This window comes from Labrus bergylta, chromosome 3 (genome assembly GCF_963930695.1).
Source record: "Labrus bergylta chromosome 3, fLabBer1.1, whole genome shotgun sequence".
NCBI lineage: Eukaryota > Metazoa > Chordata > Actinopteri > Labriformes > Labridae > Labrus > Labrus bergylta.
In genome coordinates this window covers 1,706,388-1,732,372 of record NC_089197.1, presented here as the reverse complement: position 1 = coordinate 1,732,372, position 25,985 = coordinate 1,706,388, and the positions used below count along the sequence as shown (strand labels likewise).

General features: G+C 43.8%; 1 protein-coding gene across 3 annotated transcripts in view; it reads left to right on the top strand.

Moving 5' to 3' along the window:
• The window catches only part of ntrk3b (neurotrophic tyrosine kinase, receptor, type 3b), a 251,045-nt gene that overhangs the window by 132,573 nt on the left and 92,487 nt on the right, over nucleotides 1–25,985 (top strand). The window contains exons 8-11 of one of the 3 annotated variants that reach the window (XM_065952443.1): nucleotides 3,502–3,807; nucleotides 4,405–4,419; nucleotides 11,130–11,182; nucleotides 13,252–13,345. In XM_065952443.1, coding sequence (XP_065808515.1) covers nucleotides 3,502–3,807; nucleotides 4,405–4,419; nucleotides 11,130–11,182; nucleotides 13,252–13,345 — 468 coding nt within the window. Of the gene's footprint in view, nucleotides 1–3,501; nucleotides 3,808–4,404; nucleotides 4,420–11,129; nucleotides 11,183–13,251; nucleotides 13,355–25,985 lie in introns of all 3 variants that reach the window. The other 2 variants (XM_065952442.1, XM_065952444.1) reach the window with 2 other exon arrangements.

Genomic DNA, 25,985 nt, shown 5'->3' with positions numbered 1-25,985 from the left:
ACTTTAAACATGTTCATTTGGGAATTTTTACATGTTAATGGGTCTTCAGGGGCTTTTTGCAGCCGGCCTCAAGTGGACACTGAAGGAACTGCAGAGTTTGTTTTTTTGCACATCTGCATTGCCTTCATTTTTCTTTTTTTGAGTTTGCCGCTTGCTACAAGACACAATCAGCAACAAGATAAGCAGTACATTTTTGTCCAGAGGGGGTACCGAAATCAACTCAGACTGACTGTTTCCTTATAGGAGCTGCAAAACCTTCAAGTCCATGTGGTGACTTTAATCTGGAGAAGAATCTCTGTGCTGCTTCTTCCAGGTTCAAATCCTAATCACAGTGTAGTTCAGCCCTGAGGGGATATGTAGGGAGGTCTGTCCTGTGTTGCTCTCCTTGTCACCAGCAGCCATGATGTCCTATCTGTAGTCTGAGGCTGCAACATGGCATTTCTAATGAGCCACCAGTGTTACCGCTAGATAACATAGCACAACTAGCCTTGTATTCTCTCCGATCAAAGCCGTGTAGTTATCAAAGCTTGTCATCTGTATGAGCTCCACGAGGACACTGTGTTGTTACGGACCAGTACGGAGCGCTGTACTGATTTGTATTGTATTGAATGAGACCGGGCTGACAGCCACGCCGACGGGAAAATGGATCGGCCCCTAACTGTCCATCAACGGGAGAATTTTGTTTCTTGCTCTCTCTCTTTTTTTTCCTCTCCTTCTGTCTTCAGCCTGAGCAGCATTTCATGCCCATCGTCCTCCCTCCTCTCCGATTCTTTCTCTCTCATCTTTATCTTTTTCTCTTTCTTCCTGCACTCAAATTCACAGCTCCGCTCACACCCCCACACCAACACGTTCAAACACACACACACACGCACGCCATAGCCTTTAGTTCAATTGAATGACTTTATTGTCACTATTGTCTAGCAGGAACAATATCACCAAGGCAATTTATGAAACGACAGCTTTCAAACACTAATAAATGTTTTTGTTTTTTTTCCATCTCTGTCCTGGATGATTATTTGCTTTTAAAACAGAAGCGTTCCACTCTGCAGCCATCAGACACAGTTATCATAACCAATGCTGAAACTGACAGCGACTTTTATTACGATTTAAATTGACTATTGTTTATAAATGAATCCAACACAGTGTTTAAGTGCAGTACAATAAAGGTAAAGAATAAAGTCCGGGTCATATGACTTCAGGTCCAACTAAAAGTCACTCTAATTGGTGTAAAAGATTTTTGATTAGGGACGCTGGTAGCCTAGTGGTTAGTGTGCGCCCGCTTCATGTACGGAGGCTGTTGTCCTCCAAGCAGGCCTTCTGGGTTAGAATCCGGGAACAGACAAATCAATAGTGCCTTATGAGTGTGTGTGTGTGTGTGGAGGAGCTCTTTTATTGATACCATGAATACATCCAATTACACATATCATTGATATAATTGCAAACACAGTCATCAGCGTCTCAGACTCTGCAGAGTCCCTCTGCACCTTTAAGAAAAAGCTAAAGACCCAGCTCTTTCATGAATACCTACTAACTTAATGATGATGGTCTCCATATTATTGATGATGATGATGGTAATGACGATGGTTTTTGTTTGATAACGACGACTTATAAGATGGTTTCTATACTGATTAGAGCTCTCAAGAACTGCCCTCAATGTTGTGCTTTGCCTCTGGTCACTTCCTGTCAGCACCTGTGTGTCCAATCAGACTCAAAGCTGATCGTTTACTCACATTGTTCCCTTTTTTCTAGATCCTTGCTTGTGTTGTTCTTACTCTCTGATGTACGTCGCTTTGGATAAAAGAGTCTGCTAAGTGAATTGTAGAATTGTAGACTCTGTGGCTTCATCCTCCATCTTGGATAGGTTGTTAACATTACACTTTGACTTTTGTGTCTCAATCTTTACGTCATGTCTTCCCACTGGAGACTCCCCAGCCTTTCTGTCCATTGGTGAAAATCTCCTCCTTTAAAGGAGCGTGTGTGATAGAGCAACTCAGAAAGATTTGAGGGTCGGGCTGACATGACATTTTTAGGCGTGCATGTGTGGAAACAGCTTTCACTGATTAACGCGTTGCACAAAACAGCTTCTGTGTGGCTGCAGGAGTCTCTTAATTACATCACATGTGCAAACATTATCTCACCATATTAGCAGGATTGCTCACTCGTGCCTATAGAAACGGCATTCATTGAGACCCAGTAACAGACAAATCAATGGTGCTTTATGAGTGTGTGTGTGTGTGTGTGTGTGTGTGTGTGTGTGGAGGTGGCTCTGGTAGGTTTGGTGAGGGGGCGGCTGGTATGTAGAACAGACAGAGAGAGAGAGAGAGAGAGAGAGAGAGAGAGAGAGAGACTGCCAGGTATTACCGTCTGCCAAATATTTCCTTTTGATGATGTAGCTGCAACAGTGACTCATTGCAAAGACAAATCAGGGGATGAATTGTTCATGAAATGTATCTGATGGTATTAAAGTGATAAATTGCCTCTCAGCTTGGCGGCGTTGTGGATTCAGAGGTGTGTTTCTGTATGTCAGAAAGAGATTCTCTGTGCTCGTTCACGCAGAGGAGATTTCGCTGTCTGTTCTGAGCAAGAGGAATCCCTCTCTGTCTGTTAACTCTCCTAACCCTCCCACTTTTTACTGCAATATATATCACACAGTGAGGAGCTCGTTTTCACTCCCAGGTAACAAACCTGCCTCCTAACTGTCATGTTTCCTGGAACAAGACTAAACAGCTCTGGTCTTCAGAATCAGTTTAAGCTCAACAATAGGACACAGTTTGCCTCATGCTATGAGTGTGATGTCACTATTTCTAATCTTAAAGGTGACATATCCTCCTCCTCTTCTTCAGTGTAAATAAGTCTCAGAGCTCCTCAAAACATGTGTGTGAAGTTTCTTGTTCTAAATCCACTCTGGGGGAGGGGCTACTGCCCTTTGTGATGTCATGAAGGGAAAACCTCCAAACGGCCTGTTTGAGCACACATTTTCTGAAAAGTGGAGCAGGCAGAAGACGGAGAGGATGGACTTTTCTCATCATTTGAGGAGTTTGTAGACGGACTAGAGACACATATTAGAGTTAGAGGAACATGGGGAAGAGGATTTTGCATATATGTGACCTTTAAATGAAGCATACTTACTGCTTTTAACTACATTTTCACATTTTTTTTATAAGCCTGTATCACTCCATATACGTCAGGACATGAGCTACGTCAGGCCCTATATGAGAAAATACTTAAACCGAACAAATAACAAATAACAAATAACAAATAAACCGATATTCAGATCTATTGTGAAATAATGATGATAAAGTCATTCTTTAGGTCTTTATTTGCGAATTCAGCGTCACACCATTCAGCGTAATCTTCTTTGTCAGGGTTAGTGAAGCAAGATACCCAAAATATACCCTGGTACTGTTAAACTCATCGAGTAGAGGTCCCATCTCAACCTCAAACAACAAAACAATCAGTCAGTGATGTAACATGTTTTTTATTTCCCCGTCTTCCCCGCAGTTCCTCCTGTCATTATGAGACTGGCCGAGCCTGAGCAGCGCCACGACACCTGCATCGAGTTCACGGTCCGCGGCTACCCTCACCCTAAGCTGCGTTGGTTCCACAAGCACAAAGAGATCCTCCAGAACGAGTACATCCGCACCGAGATGGACTTCTACCAGGACTACCTGGAGGGCTGTCTAACTTTCCAGAACCCGACACACATCAACAACGGAAACTACACTCTGGAGGCCAGCAACCCTCTGGGAACGGTGACCAAAACGGTGTACGGTCACTTCCTCACGGCGCCGGGCCCCAGCGACGAGGGTGAGTGGATGCTTCCTGACAGGTTGCTATTCTTTGCAGGCGCTTGTGGTTACAGCGATGTCCCCACAATCACAATCAAGAGTATTCTCAGGGGTGAAATGGCAGTTATACAAGAGGGTATTAACACACTTTTTACTGCCTGAACATCCCTTTTATTCTTCTGGATTTTAATAAGCATAAGAGCAGAAAAGAAATCCTGCCAAGTTACTCCCCCGATTCCCAAAAGAGCTATATGGCCCACTTCTTGGGGAAGAGTATTAGGATTGGAACAAGTCTCCAACTAGTTGAATATCTTGTTTTAAACTACCTGTTGGGAGAATTACAGGTTTCATTCTAGGTGGAAAACTATTGGGAGCTTTTAAGTTTTTATTAAAATCTCCCTACAGCCGATTCCCCGCTGGCTGGATCACAGCCAGGGTTCGTCCACAGTTCAGTCAGGTAGATGTTTCACTTACAGTTCATACTGAGTTCACAGGAAAGGGGGGAAAGAAACCCACAAAGACCAGCACATTTCTCCCCGTGGTCAATATTCCAAGGTTAATACCTCGTGTCAATTTATTGACATAGCGTGACTTTCTCTGTCTTCTCTTTTTGCAGATATAGTGGAACTAGGTGAGTGTTTCTAAGTTCAGATGTAACCCTGCTCTTCTCTCTTTTTTTATGTTGTGTCTTTTTTTCTTATTCTTATGTTTGTTTGGTTGGCGTCTTTATGCACACACACAAACGCATAGATTTACCGTTGGAATATCAATCTTAAGGTATTTACCATGGAGAGAGAGAGAGAGAGAGGGAGGGAGAGAGGGAGAGAGACAGAGACAGAGAGAGAGAGAGAGAGGGAGGGAGAGACAGAGACAGAGAGAGAGAGAGAGAGGGAGGGAGAGACAGAGACAGAGAGAGAGAGAGAGAGAGAGAGAGACAGAGAGAGACAGAGAGAGAGAGAGAGAGAGAGACAGAGAGACAGAGACAGAGAGAGAGAGAGAGAGAGGGAGGGAGAGAGAGAGAGGGAGGGAGAGAGAGACAGAGAGAGAGAGACAGAGAGAGAGAGAGAGAGAGAGAGACAGAGACAGAGAGAGAGAGACAGAGAGAGAGAGACAGAGAGAGAGAGAGAGAGAGAGAGAGACAGAGACAGAGAGACAGAGAGAGAGAGAGAGAGGGAGGGAGAGACAGAGAGAGAGAGAGAGAGAGAGAGAGAGAGAGACAGAGAGAGAGAGACAGAGAGACAGAGACAGAGACAGAGAGAGAGAGAGAGAGAGAGAGAGAGGGAGGGAGAGAGAGAGAGGGAGGGAGAGAGAGACAGAGAGAGAGAGACAGAGAGAGAGAGAGAGCGAGAGAGAGAGAGAGAGAGACAGAGATAGAGGGAGAGGGAGAGAGAGGGCGAGAACATTATGTATTTACCTGTCCCTGTCTGCGTCACCTCAGACTGTGGTTTAACCCTAAAGTGGTTTAACCTTAAAGTGGTTTAACCCTAAAGTGGTTTAACCTTAAAGTGGTTTAACCTCTGAGTCAGATCCTGTTGTTTTTTTTTTGTCAGGTTGTCGGGGTTAATTCTGTCTGTTTAGCTTTAATATCTTATCATTTATACATGAGCTTTATTTAAGTCTCTAACCACAGCTGCTCCACTCCGCAGCCTCATTTTTTTTACAACACTCACTGAAAAATGTCTCTGCTAGTTTACTTTATTCTTGTGGAGATTCGATGCCTCTGATGATGCAGGTGTGATGCAACACTCTGTTTATGCTGGTCGGTGAGCAGCTGTACTTCAGCAGCTGGGCTCTGACGCCTTGGTCGACCATTCAGTAAGCCCTCTTCCCTTACGTACTGCCGCTGCACCTGTTGATAGCGTCTTATTGAGGCGAGATGAACGAATTAAAAAGGTTTTAAATAGAGCCCTGATCAGCTTGACGCATCCAGCGCACTTTACTTTCTAATATATCCTGTTTGAAACCACAAATGCAAAACATTTTAACTGTCATATTTTCTTCCTCTGGTTGCCATGACAGCGGTACCTGTGGTACCTGTACCTGGTACCTGTGTACCAGCGGTGATACAGTTCGAGAATCAATGAACTAATCCATTAATACAAATTCAAACAATTTCAGACGAGTTTCTTTCCCAAAGACACATCAGACATGTGGCTGCAGGAGCTGGGGATCGAACCCGTCTCTACCACTGAGCCGCCCAGAAAAAGGAAAAAGTGCAGGAGTCACATACACCTCGTTTTAAAAGCCCAATTCTGACGGCAGAAATAAACATGTTAACAGCCTGGTACAGAAATATAATCTTAATCGTTGATGTCTTTATCAGTACACCTCAGGGGGTTGAATCTTTTTATCAACTCACCCATTTTGATTTTATGAAGGATTTGAGCTATGCATAAAATGATGGGCACACATCTGACTCCACGATGCCATGTGTAGCGGTTTGTCAGGAGGCTCGCCTCAGCTCCACCTCGGTGCCTGTCGATAGATTGATGGAAACTTTGAGAATCAGCATTTCCACAATATCGGCCGCCATCGATGGACATGGATGGACACCAATGGGTGACGTCACTCAGGCTTTATCCTCTACTACTTACAGTCTATGGTCTTAAATCTGCTTGTTTTGCTAATGTACATGATAACATACTGTAGTGCGAGTAGGTTGTAAACTCTGTTACGAAAGAAAGACTTTAAAAGATTGAGTGCTTAAGGATACTTACCAATCTGACTTACAGTCATCATGCATCTATTAATGTTTGTCGATGGAATGTAAATTCCCTGGAAATAGTAGAGACAGACCCAACTTTAGTCATTATGCAGAACTCTTAGCCAAGGTTTTTTTTAAAACATTGAGTATAGAAGTACTGCCTAAGGGACTTCTGGACCTTTAGAGCTGGCCTCAAGTGGACACTCAAGGAACTGCAGTGTTTTCCACCTTTCCCATTGACTTTGTTTTTTGAGAGTGGAGGTGACTGCTGGGTGTACACAGAGGATGTGCCCGTCTTGATCAGACCTATAACGTCCAAAAATACTGAAGAAGGTTCTTCCCATTGGCCGTGGAGCTATCTCTGGCGTTCTATTACGGGCAGCGAGATCGTTAGATGGGCATGCCAAGAGTTCCAGTTTATATTTAGAAGACAAACACACATGGTTGAAATGCTCAAGATTTCTGGCTTTGTTTTTGTCAAAGCAACACCTCCCTCCAAATTCTTACCATTGGGCGTTGCTTTAGATATCGCCCCAACGGTGCATCAAATGTACATTTATAGAAACGTAAAGGCCGACAGAGATCCCCCAGTGGCTCCAGTAAGCCATCGGACAAATGAGCTAAAGGCCACTTCATGTTTGAGTCATTTATTTAATAGAAATAGTGTTCTTAACGTTAATTCTTATGTAACCCTCTGACTAATAAGCCACGGTGTAAACAAACAAGTTTCCCATCCCTGTAGCTGGTGATGTGTGTGTGTGTGTGTGTGTGTGTGTGTGTGTGTGTGTGTGTGTGTGTGTGTGTGTGTGTGTGTGTGTGTGTGTGTGTGTGTGTGTGTGTGTGTGTGTGTGTGTGTGTGTGTGTGTGTGTGTGTGTGTGTGTGTGCAGTCAGACTGCCCAAACGATGCTTTGGCTGCCTCACACATTCAATCTCCTGTGTGTGATGTGTGGTTTGGCCTCAGGCTGTTGTGGCAGCCTCACATCTGATGGCTTAAACAAAGTAGGCCGGTCTGATCTCTGACCTTCATCAGAGTCTTCTTCCATCTCCATATTTGGCCATTCTTTCTCATCAGCCGTGGATTATAAAGCTGCGGCGCGGCCAGGGGTAGGAGATGGATGGAAGCGGGCTGGCGTGGCGAGCTGCATTAGGCAGGCAGTACCTTGCTCACACACACACACACACACACACACACACACACACACACTCACAGTCACACAGCTGCTTGGAGCGAGGCAGGAGAGGTGAGGTGTTTAGGTGAGTGTGAGTGTGAAACATTACAGCGGCTGTGTGTGAGGGAGTTCAGGCGGAGAAGGCAGAGTGACAGGCTGACTGATACTAATGCTGCTGAGGAGAGAGGAGGGCCGAGGGAGGAGAGGAGAGAGAGAGATGGTAGTTAGGGCACACACAAACACACACACACACACACACACACACTGAGCAAATCACTGCAGTAGACTGTGTGTGCCTGAGCCAGTGGCAGCCAGTCTACCATGTGGCCATTAATTTGCCCACAATTACTCTGTGATGTCCTGGCTGGAGGCCTCAGACTGGAGTTTCCCTGACACCAGCTCATTTTCATCGTAGGACTGAGTCTCTGTCCTCATCTTTTTCATGGTGCTCAGATTTCTGCTGTTAGCTAAAAATCGTACCTGTGGCGTTATGGCATGTGGAATTTAATTTAACATAAATGGCGTTTTCATACATGCACACATTTGTCAACCTGACCTCTTCGTGCCAGCCCTCCTTGTAGAATTTCCGCCTGAAGTAAAGGAAAGCTGACGTGCGAAAGCTGCAGGTTAAAGTCTGGGAAATTCACTGTATAGGGTGATGTTGTTTATAACATTGGACCAGTGGACGACAAATGCAATTTAAGAAGCAGATTTTGCTTCACCTGCCATTTTGTAACATGGAATTTTGTAAACCATGGATGTAAACACGTGTCCTACCTCCTGAGCATGTGTTGAAACTGCTTAAAGAGGACATATGATCCCACTTCTCCACCTTTTCAAACAGTCCCCTGTGGTCTAAATGAAACATCTGTGCTGTGCTTTGGTCAAAATATAACATGAATCAAGCACCAGAGGAGGTTTGTGACCCTGTATAAACCAGCTCTCTCAGAACGCTCCGTTTTGGTGTGTGTCTCTTTAAATGTAATGACCCCCCCCCCCCAAGTTTTTCTCGTAGACATTACTCCTCTGTAGAGAAAATAAAAATGGCGGACCTGCTCAAAAGTTTTGTTCTAGGCTGGGGGTGGAGTCCATGGGTGGAGATACCAGGGGAGGGGATTTTTTACCAGAATCCCACTGTGACATCACAAGGAGAGCACATTTGAAACAGAGCATTTTTCTCTGTGTCGTAAGACTTATGCAGACCACAAACAAAGGACTGGATGGGTTTATTTCACATGTTGTGGGTCAGTAGACTCTCAGGTTACCCACATATATTTTCCAAAACACTACACAAGTGGATTTTTGGATGGCTGAGGAAGAAGACAGAGACGGATGAAGAGTGAGTGAGAGAGCAACAAGCCGGACTAGAGGAAATATTAGACCTTGTTAGTCGACATGGCTCTTTGCAGGTGTTGTGTCCAGATGTGCTGCCTTGTTGAAAAATGCTGCCATAGCACAAACAACAGCAGAGGCTATCCATATCCCCTATCAAAGAAAGCTCCCAGTACAGAATCACTTTAAACACCGCTACTCGCTGCATTTGCACTGAAAGAAACAGGAAGCATGTTTTGATGATAAAACCTTTATTTAAGACTTTAGAGGAAGCATTTCCGGATAAGGAAAGCCCCTCCTCACCATCCTTTGCTTGTCTACAAATGCACGTTGAGAGGAAAGCGTAACAGCGCTGTGTGTGTTTTATAACAATGCAGTTACACTCAGAGACCTTCAGTGGGCGCCAAAGTGCACCAAACTGAATTCCTACTTAATGTTGCTTTGAGACATTGGTTTCAAGATGATGTTATGAAATGAAGGGCCCCGTGTTTTTCTGAGCACTTACCTCTCTTTAAGAGCTCTCTGCCGTCTTCAAGCGGTTGCTTTGAGCGCTTTTTGTACACACATCCCATAACGACGCATCAAGGTCACCATGACGCTCAAGTGGCTCGCTCCTGTTCATGCTCATAGCAACAAAAGAATCTCAGAGAAGTATTATAATAGTTATTTAAAGGGTGCAGTACTAGTTTATCATAGAGGTAGTTGTTAAGATAAAAAAAAAAAAACAACTCACACTTTAATGTCCTTCATGTAGCGCTCCTCAGTGCCCTTCCTGTTTCCTGTTGAGCGTGGATACAAGTCCTGATTTAACCGTTGTAGACTTGAGAGATCTGTCGGCTGCCCTGAGTCCAGCAGGCTCCGCTTCTGTCTGAAAAGATGGGTCCAGTATTTCTTTTTATTTTAAATAAAGACGTCAACTTTGAGTTGTCTGGATGCATTTTACAGCTGATTTGGTTTAATCTTCGTTAACATTTGGTGCTCTTGGCTTTTTTACGCTTCTTTTCAGTGTTCCTTCACTTTGTTGTGTTTAGTTTTCAAAAAGCCGTTTCAAGTCTTTGTCTTTTTCTATGTACAAGCTTGAGCATGCATTGGTGTAACTATTATAAAATACTGCTCTACGTTACTCTTATCTCGGGTTTGAATCCGATTTTAAAGCACATTTAAAGGTCACATATTATTCACAACACACTTCACCACTATAACACTAATATGTGTCTCTATTCTACAAACGCCCCAATGATGAGAAAAGTCCATCCTCTTCTTCTTCTGCCTGCTCCACTTTTCAGAAAATGTGTGCTCAAACAGGCCGTTTGGAGATTTTCCCTTCATGACATCACAAAGGGCAGTAGCCCCTCCCCCAGGTGGGTGACACTCCCACAGCTAGGTGTTTGTTCTGCCCTCTGAGTCTGCCTTCTCACCGTAAACAATAGGGCATGGAGTGAGAAAGCACCGAGCCCACCCAAGCCCTTCCAGAGAGGGGGCGTGGTCAGACACAGCTCATTTACATATTTAAAGGTACAGACACAGAAACAACCTGTTCTGAGCAGGGCTGAAATAGAGGGGTTTATAGACATGATCAAATACAGGATCAGAGTGGATTTAGAACAAGAAACTTGACACACATGTTTTGAGGAGCTCTGAGACTTATTTAAACTGAAGATGAGGATATGTGACCTTTAAAGTTTTGGTTTAATCCTTGAGACAGGTGATAAGCAGTAGTGTGCATTCCAGGCTGTGCAGGCCTCTAACTTCAGACATTAGATATTAAATATTAATCATGCATCAACACTGTCTCATCCTTTAAGGCGAAGGAAGGTTCCTTCTTTTCACATCAATGCGCTTCCTTCCTAGAAGTTTGAGAATTTCAGTCCACGTCGAGAGAAAATTAAACTTTTATTTATTCCTCAAAAAATGAAGGAGCTGCCTCTTCAAGAGTTTTTATAAAAGGATAAAAATAAAAATAAGTAGGCCCAAAATAATATTTCCAGCTGAAAGCTATCTCATAATAAAGAGACTGTTTGGCTTTGTACAGATATTGACAGTAAATAAGTGTTGGAGTAAACCACAGCCATTAAAGATTTATTCTCATTACAGCTTCTCATGCCCGCTCTGTGTTTTTCTTTTTTCTGTTGCAGTTCCAACGCCATCAGACGGAGAGTTAGGCCGACCAGATGAAGACACATTTGGGGTGAGTTCTCTCCTTAATGATGTTGATGAAACAGCTGCTAAAGATGTCGCCTGTGGACTCGACACCGAGCTGCTGCGCGTTGCAACACAAATATAATGTGGGTCTAATCTGTCAGAGGACCCTAGTAGCGGTTTGCATTGTGTGTAGACTCTTAGCACTAAGAATAGAAGTCATTGTTATAAGTTGTATGTTTGTACGCTAATGATGTTGACCGTGGAAGCACTTTGCTGCAGCTTTTGTTTTTAACATTACATAACAAGAGATCTCGTGTTTTTTCACACTAGTGAGGTCTTCCACTGTAGTTGTGTTTATAAAAAGAGATTTTGGCAGACATTTTAAAATGCTCTAGCAGGAAACTGAGGTGAGATTTCACAGTGTGTTCTGTCTCCTGGTTGAGTTCATGCTGCGTCAGCTCCATACTGTGCAGTGATGCATTAGTCCTACCAGTGAGCTGATATGACCACAAACAGTGTACAGGAATTGGCCGAGCCACCTTGACGTCACCGATTGGTTTCTTAAATATCTTCTTGTAGTCTTTGGTAATTGGCTGTTCAATTTTAATATTCAATAAGCGACGTCAATGCAGGATGACTTAAATTTGCTGTTGCCTGCATTAATCTAGAGAAGTTGCTGAGGTAGAGACTTGTCGTCACAGGTAGCCACCAAGCGGCAACCTCCACTGATGAAGTGCCAAAGACTGCAGTTCCTTGAGTGCCCACTTTGCTCAACTCTACCTCTAAGCAGGTTACTAGTTGTCTGAAGTTAAGTAGAGTCAGCATTTCCAATATGGTGGCCACCATCTCTGAGCTTCATAATGCTTCTTTAGAAACCTATTGGCGACGTCACTGAGACAACGTCTATGTTCTATACAGTCTTTGGTGGACACGCCCCTAAGTACAACCCTGCTATATCATCTATTGTTTTATAAATTAGACCAACATTTCCAAGACAAACTTGATGCAGAATAATTCAGAGTGGTGATTGAGAACAGATTCTTGTTTTCTGAGGTCTTGATTGGAGTCAAAGTAGAACCATTTTCACATTGACTTCAAACTAAACAGAATTCTGGCCCTGCTCACATTTTGATACAAAAGCAAGCTTGAGGCCTTTCAGCATTGGCTTAACTTTTTTACTCTTGGACGTTACCTGCAACTTCTTATGCATTCACACCTGAGCAGTTTGGTCCGTTTGAAGGAATTCTGGTGCTCTTTGTCGGATAGTCTGTTTTCTTTAGGGTGGTGTTTATGCTCAAACATTCTGAGTTCTGTTTGCCGTAGGTGAGAACGCATTCCGGACCAAACGAGGGAAGTGAAACAAAAAGAGTGCATTGTGTGTTGAATTGGCCGTCTGTAAACGATGTCAAATTGGTTTTTCCAACATGGCTAACATTAGCATTGCTATCAAAAACAGCCTGTGGTTACTCATCACTCTGGTCGATATGCCAGTTTAACCTGACACAGCCTACATATGACTTTCTCTTCATTTTATCGATCTAAATACTGACACACTGCCCCACGCTACAGGACGCCATTCTTCCACTGTCCTGTTGTTTACTTCAGGGTCATAGTGCAGCATTAGGCTGGATGGAAACAGCCACTGACCGGAGCTACAGCCCCAACTAGTGACAAGTGGCTACCTAACATTTGACAGGCTTTGGTTGGCTATGACAAGCTCACATTCTCTGCTGCGTGAAAGTAAAAATAATTCTTTAAAGGTTGGTTTAGTTAACAGTCGGAGCAGGCGTGAAAACAGCTGCTCGTTGGATGCTTTCCATTGCATTAAAGATTAGAACATTAAATCCTGATGATGGTGTTAACAAGTACATTGTGCTGTGGAAACTAAAAAAGCAGCAGTCTTCACTAAAATGCATCCACTATACAGCGCTCAGTCGACTTGAATACATCGCGGCAAAGGCAGCTGCTGGAATCTATGAAAAAATAAATGGTTATCACAATCTAGCATTTTGTTCAGTATTTGAGGTGATCAGAAATCTGTAAATCTTGATCATGATGTGAACACAGCATTTTTATTTCTGCTTAAATCTAACAGTGCTCCCTTATTTCTCTCAGGTTTCCATCGCTGTGGGTTTGGCGGGCTTCGCTTGTGTCCTCCTCCTCGTCCTATTTGTTCTCATCAACAAATACGGCCGGCGCTCCAAATTCGGTATGAAAGGTAAGTCTGCACAGATAGTCAGATGAGCAGACAAGGCGGGCAGACAGATAGCTTTGTTTTTATGTTGCCTTTCTGCACGTTGCATCACTGCGCCATTCAGTCCATCCCCGCAGCTAATCTTCTCTTCAAAAGACCGTTGTTCACCAGAAAATGTACACATATGCTGATACTGTAGAAGTCCAGACGCTTTGCTAGGCTCATGTTGCATATCATAGAGGAATTCATTTGGAAGGGAAAAGATTTTCTCCCCCTGTGGAATGGATGATGTAAGACAGTAATATTCAGAGAATCTGCAGTTTAATCCTACAGAAAGCCATACATTTGCAATTACCCGTACATGCACACATACAGCTGGATCAATACTAAAGGGCAGCGTGCATGCAGATGAGGTCTCTGCACCGTGCGTTCACTGTGTCTGCTGTGTAGAATGATCCTGAATTAATTAGTGGACTCTGTGCTGTCGATCATGCTGAAGAGCTCAATAGGATTAATATGGCTTTTTGTGCATGCTGAGCTTTCATTTTGTGTCAGCTCCAGGTTTTTTTTTTTTGCTAGGCTTTGTCCGACGTGGTCGCGCTGATCTAGAAAACAGACAGCCGAGCAGATAGAGGGGAGAGGAAGGTATAGATGCTCAGGTCCCGGGGTTCAGGTGCTAACGTTTGCCCACACCGAAGTGCAGCTGTTATCAGTTGGCAGGCTTCGCTGGTTTGATGTGGGTGAGCTTGTGTTTCACTCACAGCTCCGTGTGTCTTGAAGACAAGCTGCAAGGATCCTCGCTAACATTCTGACTTTCTGCCTGTTTTTTTTTTTTTGGTTTTCATTTAATTCAGTCTGCTTGTGTCTGTTCATTTCCAGCATTTATCATTCCTTCTCTCAAAACATAAATTAAAAAAAGCAGCCACCATGCACGCCCTTCATTTTAATACCAGAAGCAAGGCTAGTAGCATTAGCAGCTGCCAACCTTTAATTAGCTACTTTACAGGATTAAAGTCTGTTACTTACCCTCCGTAAAGAACTCTCGCGCTGTAATTATTTAGGGGGGCGGCAATTATTACATTGACCCACAGCTGGCTCTGGGTTTTATAGTTAATGAAGCTCCACGGGCGTGTTTGTTGTGTCATGGCAAGTCTTATGAAGCTAAGCTATGCTAACAAAGTGTTTCCACACAAGCAACACAAAGTAACACATCCTGTTCAGGGAGGAAAAAAAGAGGTTCACAAAGTCAGTCTGCCCTTTGTGTTTGTATGTATGAGATAAGATTTAATAGCTGCCCGGCGGCTTGCTAATGATGCGTCTGTCGTGCCACCGCCACATTCTTATTCCCTTTGATCCACAGCACCTTTCCACGCTGGGTGATGATGCATTTTTCACACCGCAGAGTGGTTGAATATTTATAATATCCACCCGAGATAAAGTAAACAATAGAAATCTTTGTCTGCCAGGAAATCTGTTTTACATCATCGCCTTATTTCTTACGCTGACAGACCTGCTTCATGTGTTTGGGAGGTTTTTTGAGGGTAGCATCTTTTAATACATGCAGCATTTTCTGCAGGACTCATTACAACTGTTAGCAGAAGGGTGCATTACTGTAGATGCATCGTCTCCATGCAGGAGCGATGGACTGTTGGATGTTTGGTCCAAACCGCTCTTGCACACTGTGGGGATTTTTCTTTTTAAAGAAGTGCAGTGAAAGGCTAACTCACTGTGCGCCACATGCTCCTCCGGCAACACTCAGTGATTCATTCAATATGTTTAGATTGTGGGCTCCGGTCATCTCTGCAGTTTCTGTTTCGAGGCCGAGCAGAATGTTGTGGGAGGCTTGAGCACTGTACATACAAATGATCATGTCACATACACACACAGCCTACTGCTGGTAATATTGGTTGTTTTGCATTCACAGAAAATCTACCTGATAACATGTAAAAGCTGCCGTCTGCCGTCAGCATTTGGAAATGTTTATCTAGAACCACATGTTGTGTTCAGGATATCAGCAGGTCAGCAGCTGTTTTAATAGCCTGTAATGATTCCTCTTTAGAGTTGTTTACAGGGTGCAATTTCAGTGATGCTACTGGTGATATGTGATGTTTGCACAACCAGAGAGAGATCAAAATAAATCACTCCTAGCCGTGCACTGAAGGATATCACCAGGATGCAGATTTATAAAAAAGTCAAAATGAAAGAAGAAGAAGAAGAAACACTTTGAACTGCTTGTTCGTTGAACTGAGTTTGGATTGATAATTTGTGATGCTTTTTAGGTAGTCGGGAAATCCAAACTTCGATTTGCTTTTTGCGACACAGCATCAAGAAGCAATGTGTAGCTCAGGTAGGACTGTTTGATCTGTAATTGATTTTTTAGATGCACTTCTGTGCAAATATCTGTTTATAGAGACGAATATATCATCGTCAGAATATCGCTGATGGGGGGGTGTTACGAGCAGATTACGTTCCCCTGCTTCTTGGTTTTTCCTGCACACACCGAATGTCTGCTAATACATAATAGGTTAGTACAGCTCGGACTATAAAATGTTCTCCAAACAGGAACCAGAACTCTTCCCATGCTGAAAAAAGCCAGACCCCCTGTGTACAGAATCTACTCGTTTTTATGTAAAATCTTATCAAACATGACACATCTGTGCTGTTACTGCTCTCCGCTGGTGGTTGTGTGTCGGCAGCAGGCTGCAGGTTCTGCACAGTGATTTGAGTTCAGTGTAAATAGAGATGCTGCTCGCCGTCACTGAGAGTGATTGAAGCTTTGAAACGGTTAAAGAGAGGTGGTGTCAGTGTGTGATCTTCCAGGACCTCACGCTGTTCTCTACAAAGGCCTGATTTGTTCAGTGTGTGTGTATGTGTATGTGTATGTGTGTGTGTGTGTGTGTGTGTGTGTGTGTGTGTGTGTGTGTGTGCGTGTGCGTGTGCGTGTGCGTGTGCGTGTGCGTGCGTGCGTGCGTGCGCGTGTTATTCCCTCCCATTCGTGTTCTGGAGAATCAGCTGGAAGGCCTGAAGAAGTCATTACCTTTGGATGGAGCCATAATGGATTTTCGTTCCACTAAATCACTGTGGCTCTTTTGGCTGTTGGAGTTTGATCACCGACCGTTTCTAGGCGTCCAATAAAAACTCTGTTTTTATTTTTTTCTACTTTTATGTGGGAGGAGTGTGTGTGTGTGTGTGTGTGTGTGTGTGTGTGTGTGTGTGTGTGTTTGGTGCGTGCATTCAATTGATTTGCTAGCATTTCAAGGCCCACTGCCAAGTCTGTCCACTGGCTGCCTCGTATTTACAGCTCCGACTGATATACTCCGGCTTCTCTTTATGTGCATGTAATTGTGCTTTTATTTAAGACATTGCGCCTGTCTGCATGCACGCACGCTTTGTGTGTGTGTGCACGAGAAACTGGACTCTTACTGTAATAAAAGAAGAAAAAACTGTTGTTCTGATCAATATGTTGCTGCCTGACCTGCAGGACAGAACATCCTGCAGCCTAAGCAGCCGGTCCATCCCTCACATCGAGATTCTCTCCTGCCGGTTCTGAAGTGTCTTTCACACAGAGTTTTGTCAGCAGGGAATCAATAATGCTTCTTTAGAAACAGACACTCAGCATGTCAGTAATAAGTATTACACTCCCCTGTTATCTTTTTCTTACGTTGGGGAGAAATTTACTCCTCCCCTGCTGCTGTAAGTAAAGCCGATACACAACAGCATGTATATCATTTTGTCACCTCTCTTATCTCACAGGCCAGACGTGTTGTATAAAGACTTATTGGCTGCACCATCTATTTTCCGCAGGAACAGTGCGATAGATCTGCCTTTTAAAACTGTGACTGACTATAAAAACAGAAAACAAAGGAAAGATAACCCGGACCGAAGGGATTCTTCAGCTTCTCTGTGGATCAGGGCAAAAACAACCTGAGAAAAACTCACCCTTAAAGAGAACAGAATATAAATGTTTTAAATGTAAAGCAACACAAACACAGACAGTTTCCTCTTTTCAGTCCACATCTCCCCTAACCTTAAAGGTCCAATCAGTGAGATGTGTAGAGAGTGAGATGATAAAGGTATCTTACTATCTGATCATTAAGGAAACATGCTGTGTTGAAGTGCTGGCTTCTCTGACAACAATGCAGCAGCCAGTATGTCCTCCTTCTAACTTTAGATTCTGCTCCTGAATGCTCTGGATTTGTTTGGACCAGAGAAGGTAGGCGCTTTTAAGCCGACCCCCCACACGGCCGTTTTGGATGCCCCTCGGTTTGCCAGATATGAGAGCAGTTATCAGGTCAACAGGTGTTGCAGCGATGGAAGCGGTCAAGAGAAGTGGTTCAGATAGAAGTGATTGTACCCGACCTAAAAAGCCTCTGCATGTTTCTAATAAGCTCCACGAGCAGAAACGTGCTCAAACTAGGATCAATATTGGAGATGCTTTTGAAAAATGGAGAGAGGTTAGAACACAGAAAGGTTTACAGACCCATGCAGAGCTGGATAAACACTGAAGCTTCAGAGTCCACCACATGGTGACCTGAGTGAGCATCCACTCTAGAGAGGAGGGGAGACAGCTCTCTATGATGTTTAGAATTTGGATTGGCAAAGAGAATCACTCCAATGATTCCCCACCAGCCTCGACGTCATCAGTTGTTATTGTTTTGATCGAGAGCCCCCTGGTGGCGGAGTTTAAATCCTGTGCATTTAAGTAAAGACCTTAACTGGGTTTTGGTAGTTCAGGTGTGCTGCTTCTGGGTTCTGGACCCGTTACATCCATAAACCATCTTTGGACATTTCCCGGAAGTAGATTATTTCTTGCTTTTAACATAATTTGTGCATTTTGAAGCCTCGACTAGATCTTTACGTTTTGACTCTAATAATGGATTAGCATGATCTCGATATGTGACCTTATGAAGTGTCCTTATTGCGCTTCTTTGCTAAATGAATTCTCTGTGATTTTCGTCAGTAACTTACTCAGACCTGAGTTTTTGGAAATGAAACCGCCCTGAACTCATTCGGAGGGTCCCGATAGGGCTTGGGGAATCAATGCCACATCGTGCTGCATGCTGGGTATTTCTGGGGCTCCTCCACAGCGACTGCTGGCAGCTGCCGTGTGTTTATATAAGGAGCAGATGATACAGGCACTATTTTTGGCTCTGTTTCAGAGCGGAGAACTGAAAAACATACCGGGACAAACAAAAGCAGAGAAGTAAATGTCAGGAAGAAGAAGTGACAGAAACGATATTGATTGACATTAAATTCACGACGGTGAGACACCATAAGTTATTCATCTGAGGGTCGTAGAGGATCTTGATGTATTTTATGATCTTTCTATAAGTTATTTTTAGTTTTAATTAGAACAGTCAACTTTTCTTCTCCTATTTTGAGATACAATAGCGTTTTAAATTGGAGTATATCACACTTCATTATTACACGATCGACCTAAAATGCCAATATCCTCAGAGTTTTGCTCCGTTGGACGAAGCGCGCCCACTGGGTCAGTTTTTGGAGTGAGAACACATCCATGAGCCGCTGTACAGGCATCACATGAGAACTACAAGATCACAAGAGAACTACAAGATCAGAGGAGAACTACAAGATCACAGGAGAACTACAAGATCACAAGAGAACTACAAGATCAGAGGAGAACTACAAGATCACAAGAGAACTACAAGATCACAAGAGAACTACAAGATGACAGGAGAACTACAAGATCACATGAGAACTACAAGATCACAAGAGAACTACAAGATCAGAGGAGAACTACAAGATCACAGGAGAACTACAAGATCACAAGAGAACTACAAGATCAGAGGAGAACTACAAGATCACAAGAGAACTACAAGATCACAAGAGAACTACAAGATCACAGGAGAACTACAAGATCAGAGGAGAACTACAAGATCAGAGGAGAACTACAAGATCACAGGAGAACTACAAGATCACAGGAGAACTACAAGATCATGCAGGAGTAGAGAGAACAACGTGCAAACACCTGTTTTTGACGTCATGTTGATGAAATGATGGAAATTATGATCAGGAGTCTGTATATTGTGTTTTATTTTGAAATTGACCGGACGATCTGTGCGTTTCCTTGTTTGACTTCCTGTCCTGCTCGATCTGTTCTCTCCAGCTTGACGAGTGCTTGCAGCGAGCTCTGTCGACGGAGCAGAGCGGGATGGTGCTGCTGGCATGCTACAGAGACTTACCACGGGGCGTGATAACATGACATAACTTGTGAATTAGGGAGCTTTTCAGGAATTTGTTGGCCGTCTTTTTTTAAAAACTTTTGGACTGGCTAAGCTAAGCTAAGCTAATCAATCACATTGCTGGCTGTAGCCTCCTATTGCTGCACAGGTGTTGCCTTGGTAGTGCCCACATCCTCTCGCAGGTGCTTACAGTTGCTAGGTTACTATTGCTGCCTTGTGGCACTTCCACTTCCCTCAGTAGTGACTGTTGAATCTGTTGTTATCTGCTCTGTATGCTGAAGATTTGCTAATAATTATAGTTAATATTTGACCTGGCAGAAGCTTCAGCTTGTCACCTGGGAGTCGTACCCTTTAAAAGATGAAGTCTGTCTATTTGTTGCAGACAAAGTTGAGTCCTGCCTCGTCTTGATTGGTCGACATTGAAGAAAGCATGCTGGCTGGTTGATGGAGATTTTTGCGGATGGTACTCCTTCACCATTTCCTCTCTGTGTGTTACACATTGCCAGAGAGGCGCTGCTTGTCAACTCACAAGGCAGGAAACTGCTGGGGGCCCCGGACCAGTAGGGGGACCCCAGAGCAGCGGCCGAAAATGTGCAAATTTTGCAATGATGGTAGGAAACCTCCTTAGAAACAGTTAGACCTGTTTACAGGCTGTCTGTGAGTAAAGAAAGAAACTTGGCCCTTGGTCTTTAACCCTTTTAATACTCTGAGACTAAAAGTGCTGACGGGATCTATTGACTGATGCTGAGACAGCAGGAAGTCAGATGAAGCCGAGTGAGGTGGGAGGTAACCTGCGAGTCAAGGTCAGCAGACACTTGTAATCAACTTTTGTCCATCTTGTTGTTTAGTAAGAACTGTTGCTCAGTGCACACACGGCGGCTGTTTCTCACCAGTCGATTAAAAAAACAAAAACATTTTGAAGACGTTTGGAGGTAAAGTTTTTAAATTATGACAAAATCCACACGGACAGTTTTTGTGTTCTTAGACATTCAGACAGACATGTAGGTAGATCAGATATGTCCTTCAACATATTGATACATGCTGACACACACACACACACACACACACACACACACACACACACACACACACACACACACACACACTCCCATACAAACCATGCCCTGCGGCTGCCTGCTATAGCCTCTGTGATCCAGGCGTGTGTGTCAGGGCAGCTTACCCTCCTCTCCGCTACATTACCTGAACCAGGCCTGGGGATGATCAGCCCACGCACACACACACACACACACACACACACACACACACACACACTGCAGCATTTACTGCATCACTGCTTCGCCCCAGCCTCCAGTGGTTGAAGAGCCCTGCTGCCAAAGCAGAGAGAGACATGTCTGCTCAGACAGACAGGCAGACGCTCTGCTGTGTCACTCCAAACTTCAGGAACATTTTACAGGAACAATCTTAAAATGATATGTGATGTTCATTCAGAGCTAAATTTAGAACTTCTGTTTAAGACGCGACAACATCCGCCTGAGTTCGCAGTCAACAGGAATCGTAATGTTGAATGACAGGAAGTGGTGGAAAGGAAGCGGTTTACATTTACTTAAGCACAGTGTCATCTTGTTATATTAGTATTTCAACATTGTGCAACTTTACTACATTTCAGGCAGATTTTGAAAACCTCAACTACATTGTGTTCAGACCTTACAGTTACCAAAGCCATTTTCACATCTGCACTCCGGATAATATCTAGATATTTACAGGAGGACTTCTCCGGAGATTCTCCCGACCTAGCCGTTTACATATGCTCCTCACAGCAGGGGGCTTTCCCTGTCAGAGGGGAGGGGGGGTGGGGGGGGGGGGGGGGAATTCCTGAGGGAAGACGTGACGTAAATTAACAACGCGGAAGTAGCGGCCGAAGCAACAGAGTCCGCTACACGACGTTATAATGAGAATATTTGTCTTTATATCAATGCTATGTGTAATCCAATGGAATGACAACATCCACAAGAGAGAGGAGAACAACAAACTGACCAACAGAAAACAGAATGCAGACGTTTAATTAGAGCACGGAGATCGTAGAGGTCGCGTGCAGACACTTTAAACAGTCACTATATAAACGTCATTCTCTTTCTATTGGCTCCAGTTGATATCTCCGGAGTATATGCTGCCGCGTTCAGACATCAGCTCACTCGGATATTCTGCAGATAAATTAATAGAGGTCTGGCCAGAGAAAAATGCGGCTGTTTGCGTTCACACATAGCCTAAAGAACCTCCGGGTAGCCAAATCTCTGGAGTTCTTCAGGAGACTGGCTGTATGTGTGAAAAGGGTTTAAGTAAGTAAAGCCCCACTTCCACCAAGCGGTGGAATGGTTGGTACCAAGTTGGGAATGGGTTAGGTGACCATAGGTTCCTGCCTTTTTTGCTTCCATTCCGTTGGGATGCCAAGCGTACCGATCACACCCTAAAGGGAGGTTCTTACACACCGCAGTCTGTTGACTGATCAGAAGAATCATCACTTCCCGTGAAACAGCATTAATAAAGGACAAACACCAAATGTGCTATGTGGATTTTGAGTAATTTCAAAGCTCTTTTTCCTCGCGGCCTGCAGCCTTCTATTTGTTAAAGCTCGTCTTCTTCTTGTGAAGAACGAACAAACACAAAACACTGGACGTCCTCCATTGTCGCTCTTCTTCTACTGTGTCACATTCTTCAGTAGGTGACGCAGCTATCTTCACCCGGCTTAAACCTCACTGACCAAGTAAGGGTACGGTTGGACCGCTTGGTGGACACGGGGCTTTATGGGTGCTACATGGACCAGTTCCCACAGTGAAACAACTTACACTAAGTGAAGCAACTGGATGACTGGCTACAGTTCATGCCATAAACCCCGCCTCCTCCATGTTCACAGAGAGGTCTAGAGAATCAACATCACGCTTATCTTTCTCAGGGCGCCGATGGGATAGTGGTTGGTGCGCACGCCCCATGTACAGAGGATGTGATCCTCCAGGCGGACAACCCGGTTCGGGTCCGATGACCTGTGGCTCCTGTCCCGCGCGTCGTTCCCCATTCTCTCTCTCTCTCTCTGATTTGTGACGCTGTCCACTTTCCTTTCTCTGGAAATAAATAAATAAAAAGCCCAAAAAATGACCATTAAAACTATAACTCTTCTCAAAGCTGGATTCTGTTGTGATCGCTTCATATTATCATGGTTTTGTATTCGTTATTTGATGCTATAAAAAAGTCTAAAGGGCCCTGATTAGGTGTTTTCGGACCGCAGGAACTTCTTATAGTTCTAAGAACGGTTGGAACCCTCCATCCCTTTCTTTTGTGATTCTGAACCGCAGGAACTAAGAACTATTTTAGTCGCTATAGAACCCCGTTTATAGGAAACCTTTTTAGTTCTGGCTTCAGAGTAGGTACTCTCCCATCACCATGGCAACGTGACTGCAGACAGACAACAAATCCCCATGGTGTGTAGTTCTCTGGGAACTCCTTAGTGGAGAGTTCTTTCTCAAAAAGTCCCCGGAACTATTTAGTCCTTAAACATCCTTTGACAGGTCTGTTGACAAATGATTCATCATAAGTTATAAGATATATATTTTAAAGGACTACGCTGCCAAAACATGTTTTTTATTTCTTCTTCTCCATTCAGGTTTTCAGTTTAAACTGGAAAGCAAATTAAAAATTCAGTGCGTCACACTCAAGAGTCTCAGATTTACAGATCACAAACCTCTCCTCTTCTCGGCACAAATGGTGTTTACCCTTTGCTCAGTTGCTCCAGCAGCAGCAGCCATCTAAATTGGCTGTAATTCATTGTTCTGAGTGCCGGCGACAGATGGGGACTTCTGAGAAAACAGCAACAGGCGGACCGGGAAGCATTTCTTCTTTCACTCTCCTTTAAAAAAAAAAAAAATAGAAAAGAAAAGTGTTTCACGTTATATATGTTTTCTCAGAAAAAAACAAGGCACTTCATAGGAAGAGAGGTTCACCTTCCATAATCTCTTCATCATCACGCTGTGTTGTTTTTCAGACCCATCGCTGATGCGTCCGACCGCCGGCGCTTTTAGCGAACTCTAAAAAAGGATTTGGACGCCTGCGTGTGTAAACTCTCAGCAGCAGGATCTCACATATCTTCTCTTAGTTCATGTCGCACCTTGCATGGAAAATGAATACAAAAAAGGGATTTTTACTTATTCATCCTGCTTGAAAACATGCATGAGCGCCTTCTCTGTGAGTGTGGCTGTGGCGCTGCGGCTGTCCCTGGACGGAGATGGAGATGGAGTGCGGGGTGGCCTGCGGTTGTTGCTGTGGACTCAGTGTTCCTGATACAAATAGGATTTCTATTTTTCGTTGTATTTTATTTGGAGTTCTTGGGCTGTCAGCACAAGACTGCTGATAGCAAAGTGCATTCTTTATGTCTTTGTGCAGAGCTGTCCGTGCATTGTAAAGTAAGTCAAAGTGAAGGGCCAGGCCTGCAGAGTGCTCTTGTTGAATGCACTTTGACGTTGTGTTTGGAAGCTTCTTCTCCTTTTTTAGTCTTTGCTATCAATAGTTCAGAAGGCGAGCGTCTTGCCTTTCACGTTTAATAATAGCTTTATAAAGCGTCTTTAAAGTTTCAGAATATGGCAGAACACAGATGATTCTATAACAAGCTTTCCGTTTCTGCAGCAGCAATTTGGCCTCGGTCCCCCCGGGGGGATTGTTCAGAAAAAGATCATGTTTGCGCCCTCTTCCAGCCGCGGGAAGCTGCAGGAAACTCGTCGTGTGAGAGACATGAGCTTTTTTGTTTTATAATGAATACAAATGTAGTTTACACAGTAAACCATTTACAAGGCAGAACTGTTTTCAGTGCGCGGCTGAACAATGGCTCCATGAAAATGCATCAGGGACAACTTCTTCATTTCCATGTTTCAATTAGTATTGATCTGGAAAAGCCCTCGACGGCTGCTCCATTCTTCCATTGTTGCGCCGCGGAGTGAAGCTAAACGTCTCGCTGCTTTTTTATTCCGATGCCAGTCCAATCAAGTGTGTTGGTTATTGTTTAGGTGAGCACAATGCATAATCATTTTTTTTTTATTTCACACATTTAAAACCTTTAATTAGCTCATGGTAGCAGCACTTGTCTTCATTTTTTATCCTGCACTGCACACCCTCAGTCTGTCTCGTTTCACTTTCACCGCTGTCTTTGAAGGAGATCCAGACTGAGTTGTTTGTACTTTGTAAAGTTAGTCACACAATAATTGGATGATTAATTTAACTACTTCCATCACTAATTAGAATAACTGAGGTACCGTCGAGCTGCTGCCAACGACTAGTGTAGTTAAAAGTAGTTCATCGTCGTTATGCTCCCTCAATCCTGACCCCACATTCAGAGATGCATTCATGCAGTTTTTAACTTTCTTTTAATTGACGAGTGGCGAGAGGATCTCCGTCCGTTCTGTAAGTAATTATGAACTCTTTATTCCGCCATGAACTTTCATTCAACCTCCCAAACCATACAGTAGATTCCCCGATCCTGGAGGACTTCGCTAATGATTATTGAGCTCATATTTTCTGCAATTTACATGAGGCCTTGAAATAGACTCTTGCGGTATAGTGCTGATTAGTTTTCTTCCGAGTTAATGAACATTGAGAGACCGAGTCTCTGCAGAACCCCCCCCCCCCCCCCGAGTTCAGTGCATTCAGCTTGGACAGCACTCCTACTCGCGCTGTAATACACGACTGACGGCTCCCAGCTGGCTGCACGCTGTCAGCAGGACGTATTGAAAAGTGCTGCCCTTGTTGTTATTTTCAGAGAGCCTGGTTAAGGCTGAATCAAAAAAAAAAAAACATATGTAACAATCCATCATTGCTGCCGGCGATAAAAACAAATACTGCGGCTAACTCCTCAAACATGTCCGCCCTTTTGTCTTTCTCAGAAAACCTTAAGCCTTACTCAGGTTTGGATTCTGTGCTCATGAAGGATCTTGCTCTGCGTATAGATCTCTCACTCAGAGGTGGGACGGTGTCGTCAGCGTCTGACCTGATATTTCTGCCTAATGTTTGAGTGTTTGTGTTTTCTTCTTCCCTGGACTGAATACGAGTTAGCCGGGGTCAGCCCTATGTTCCCACATTTCTAAGATTTTTTTTTTTTGCTGTGCTTCATTCGACTGATCTGATCTGAAGCTAGTCAATGCGAGGCCTCTGTGCTACTTAGTTTAGTTTGTTTATTTAAAAAGGACAATGTGCACTTACATTAAATGTTTGCAATAAACAAAGAGATGGGCGCACCAGATTTCGCTAAAAGCTACACTCCATCTGAAGTCCATTGCTACTGGATAATAGGTTGGGTGTAATTGGCTACAAATTGGGAGAAAGGGGGAAAAAATCTGATACAAATTTATGAAAAAGGAAATGTGGGAACATAGACACGCTCCCAGGATCATGCTCTGAGTATAGATCTCTCATTCAGAGGTGGGAAGGTGACCTGATATTTCTTCGTTTAACGT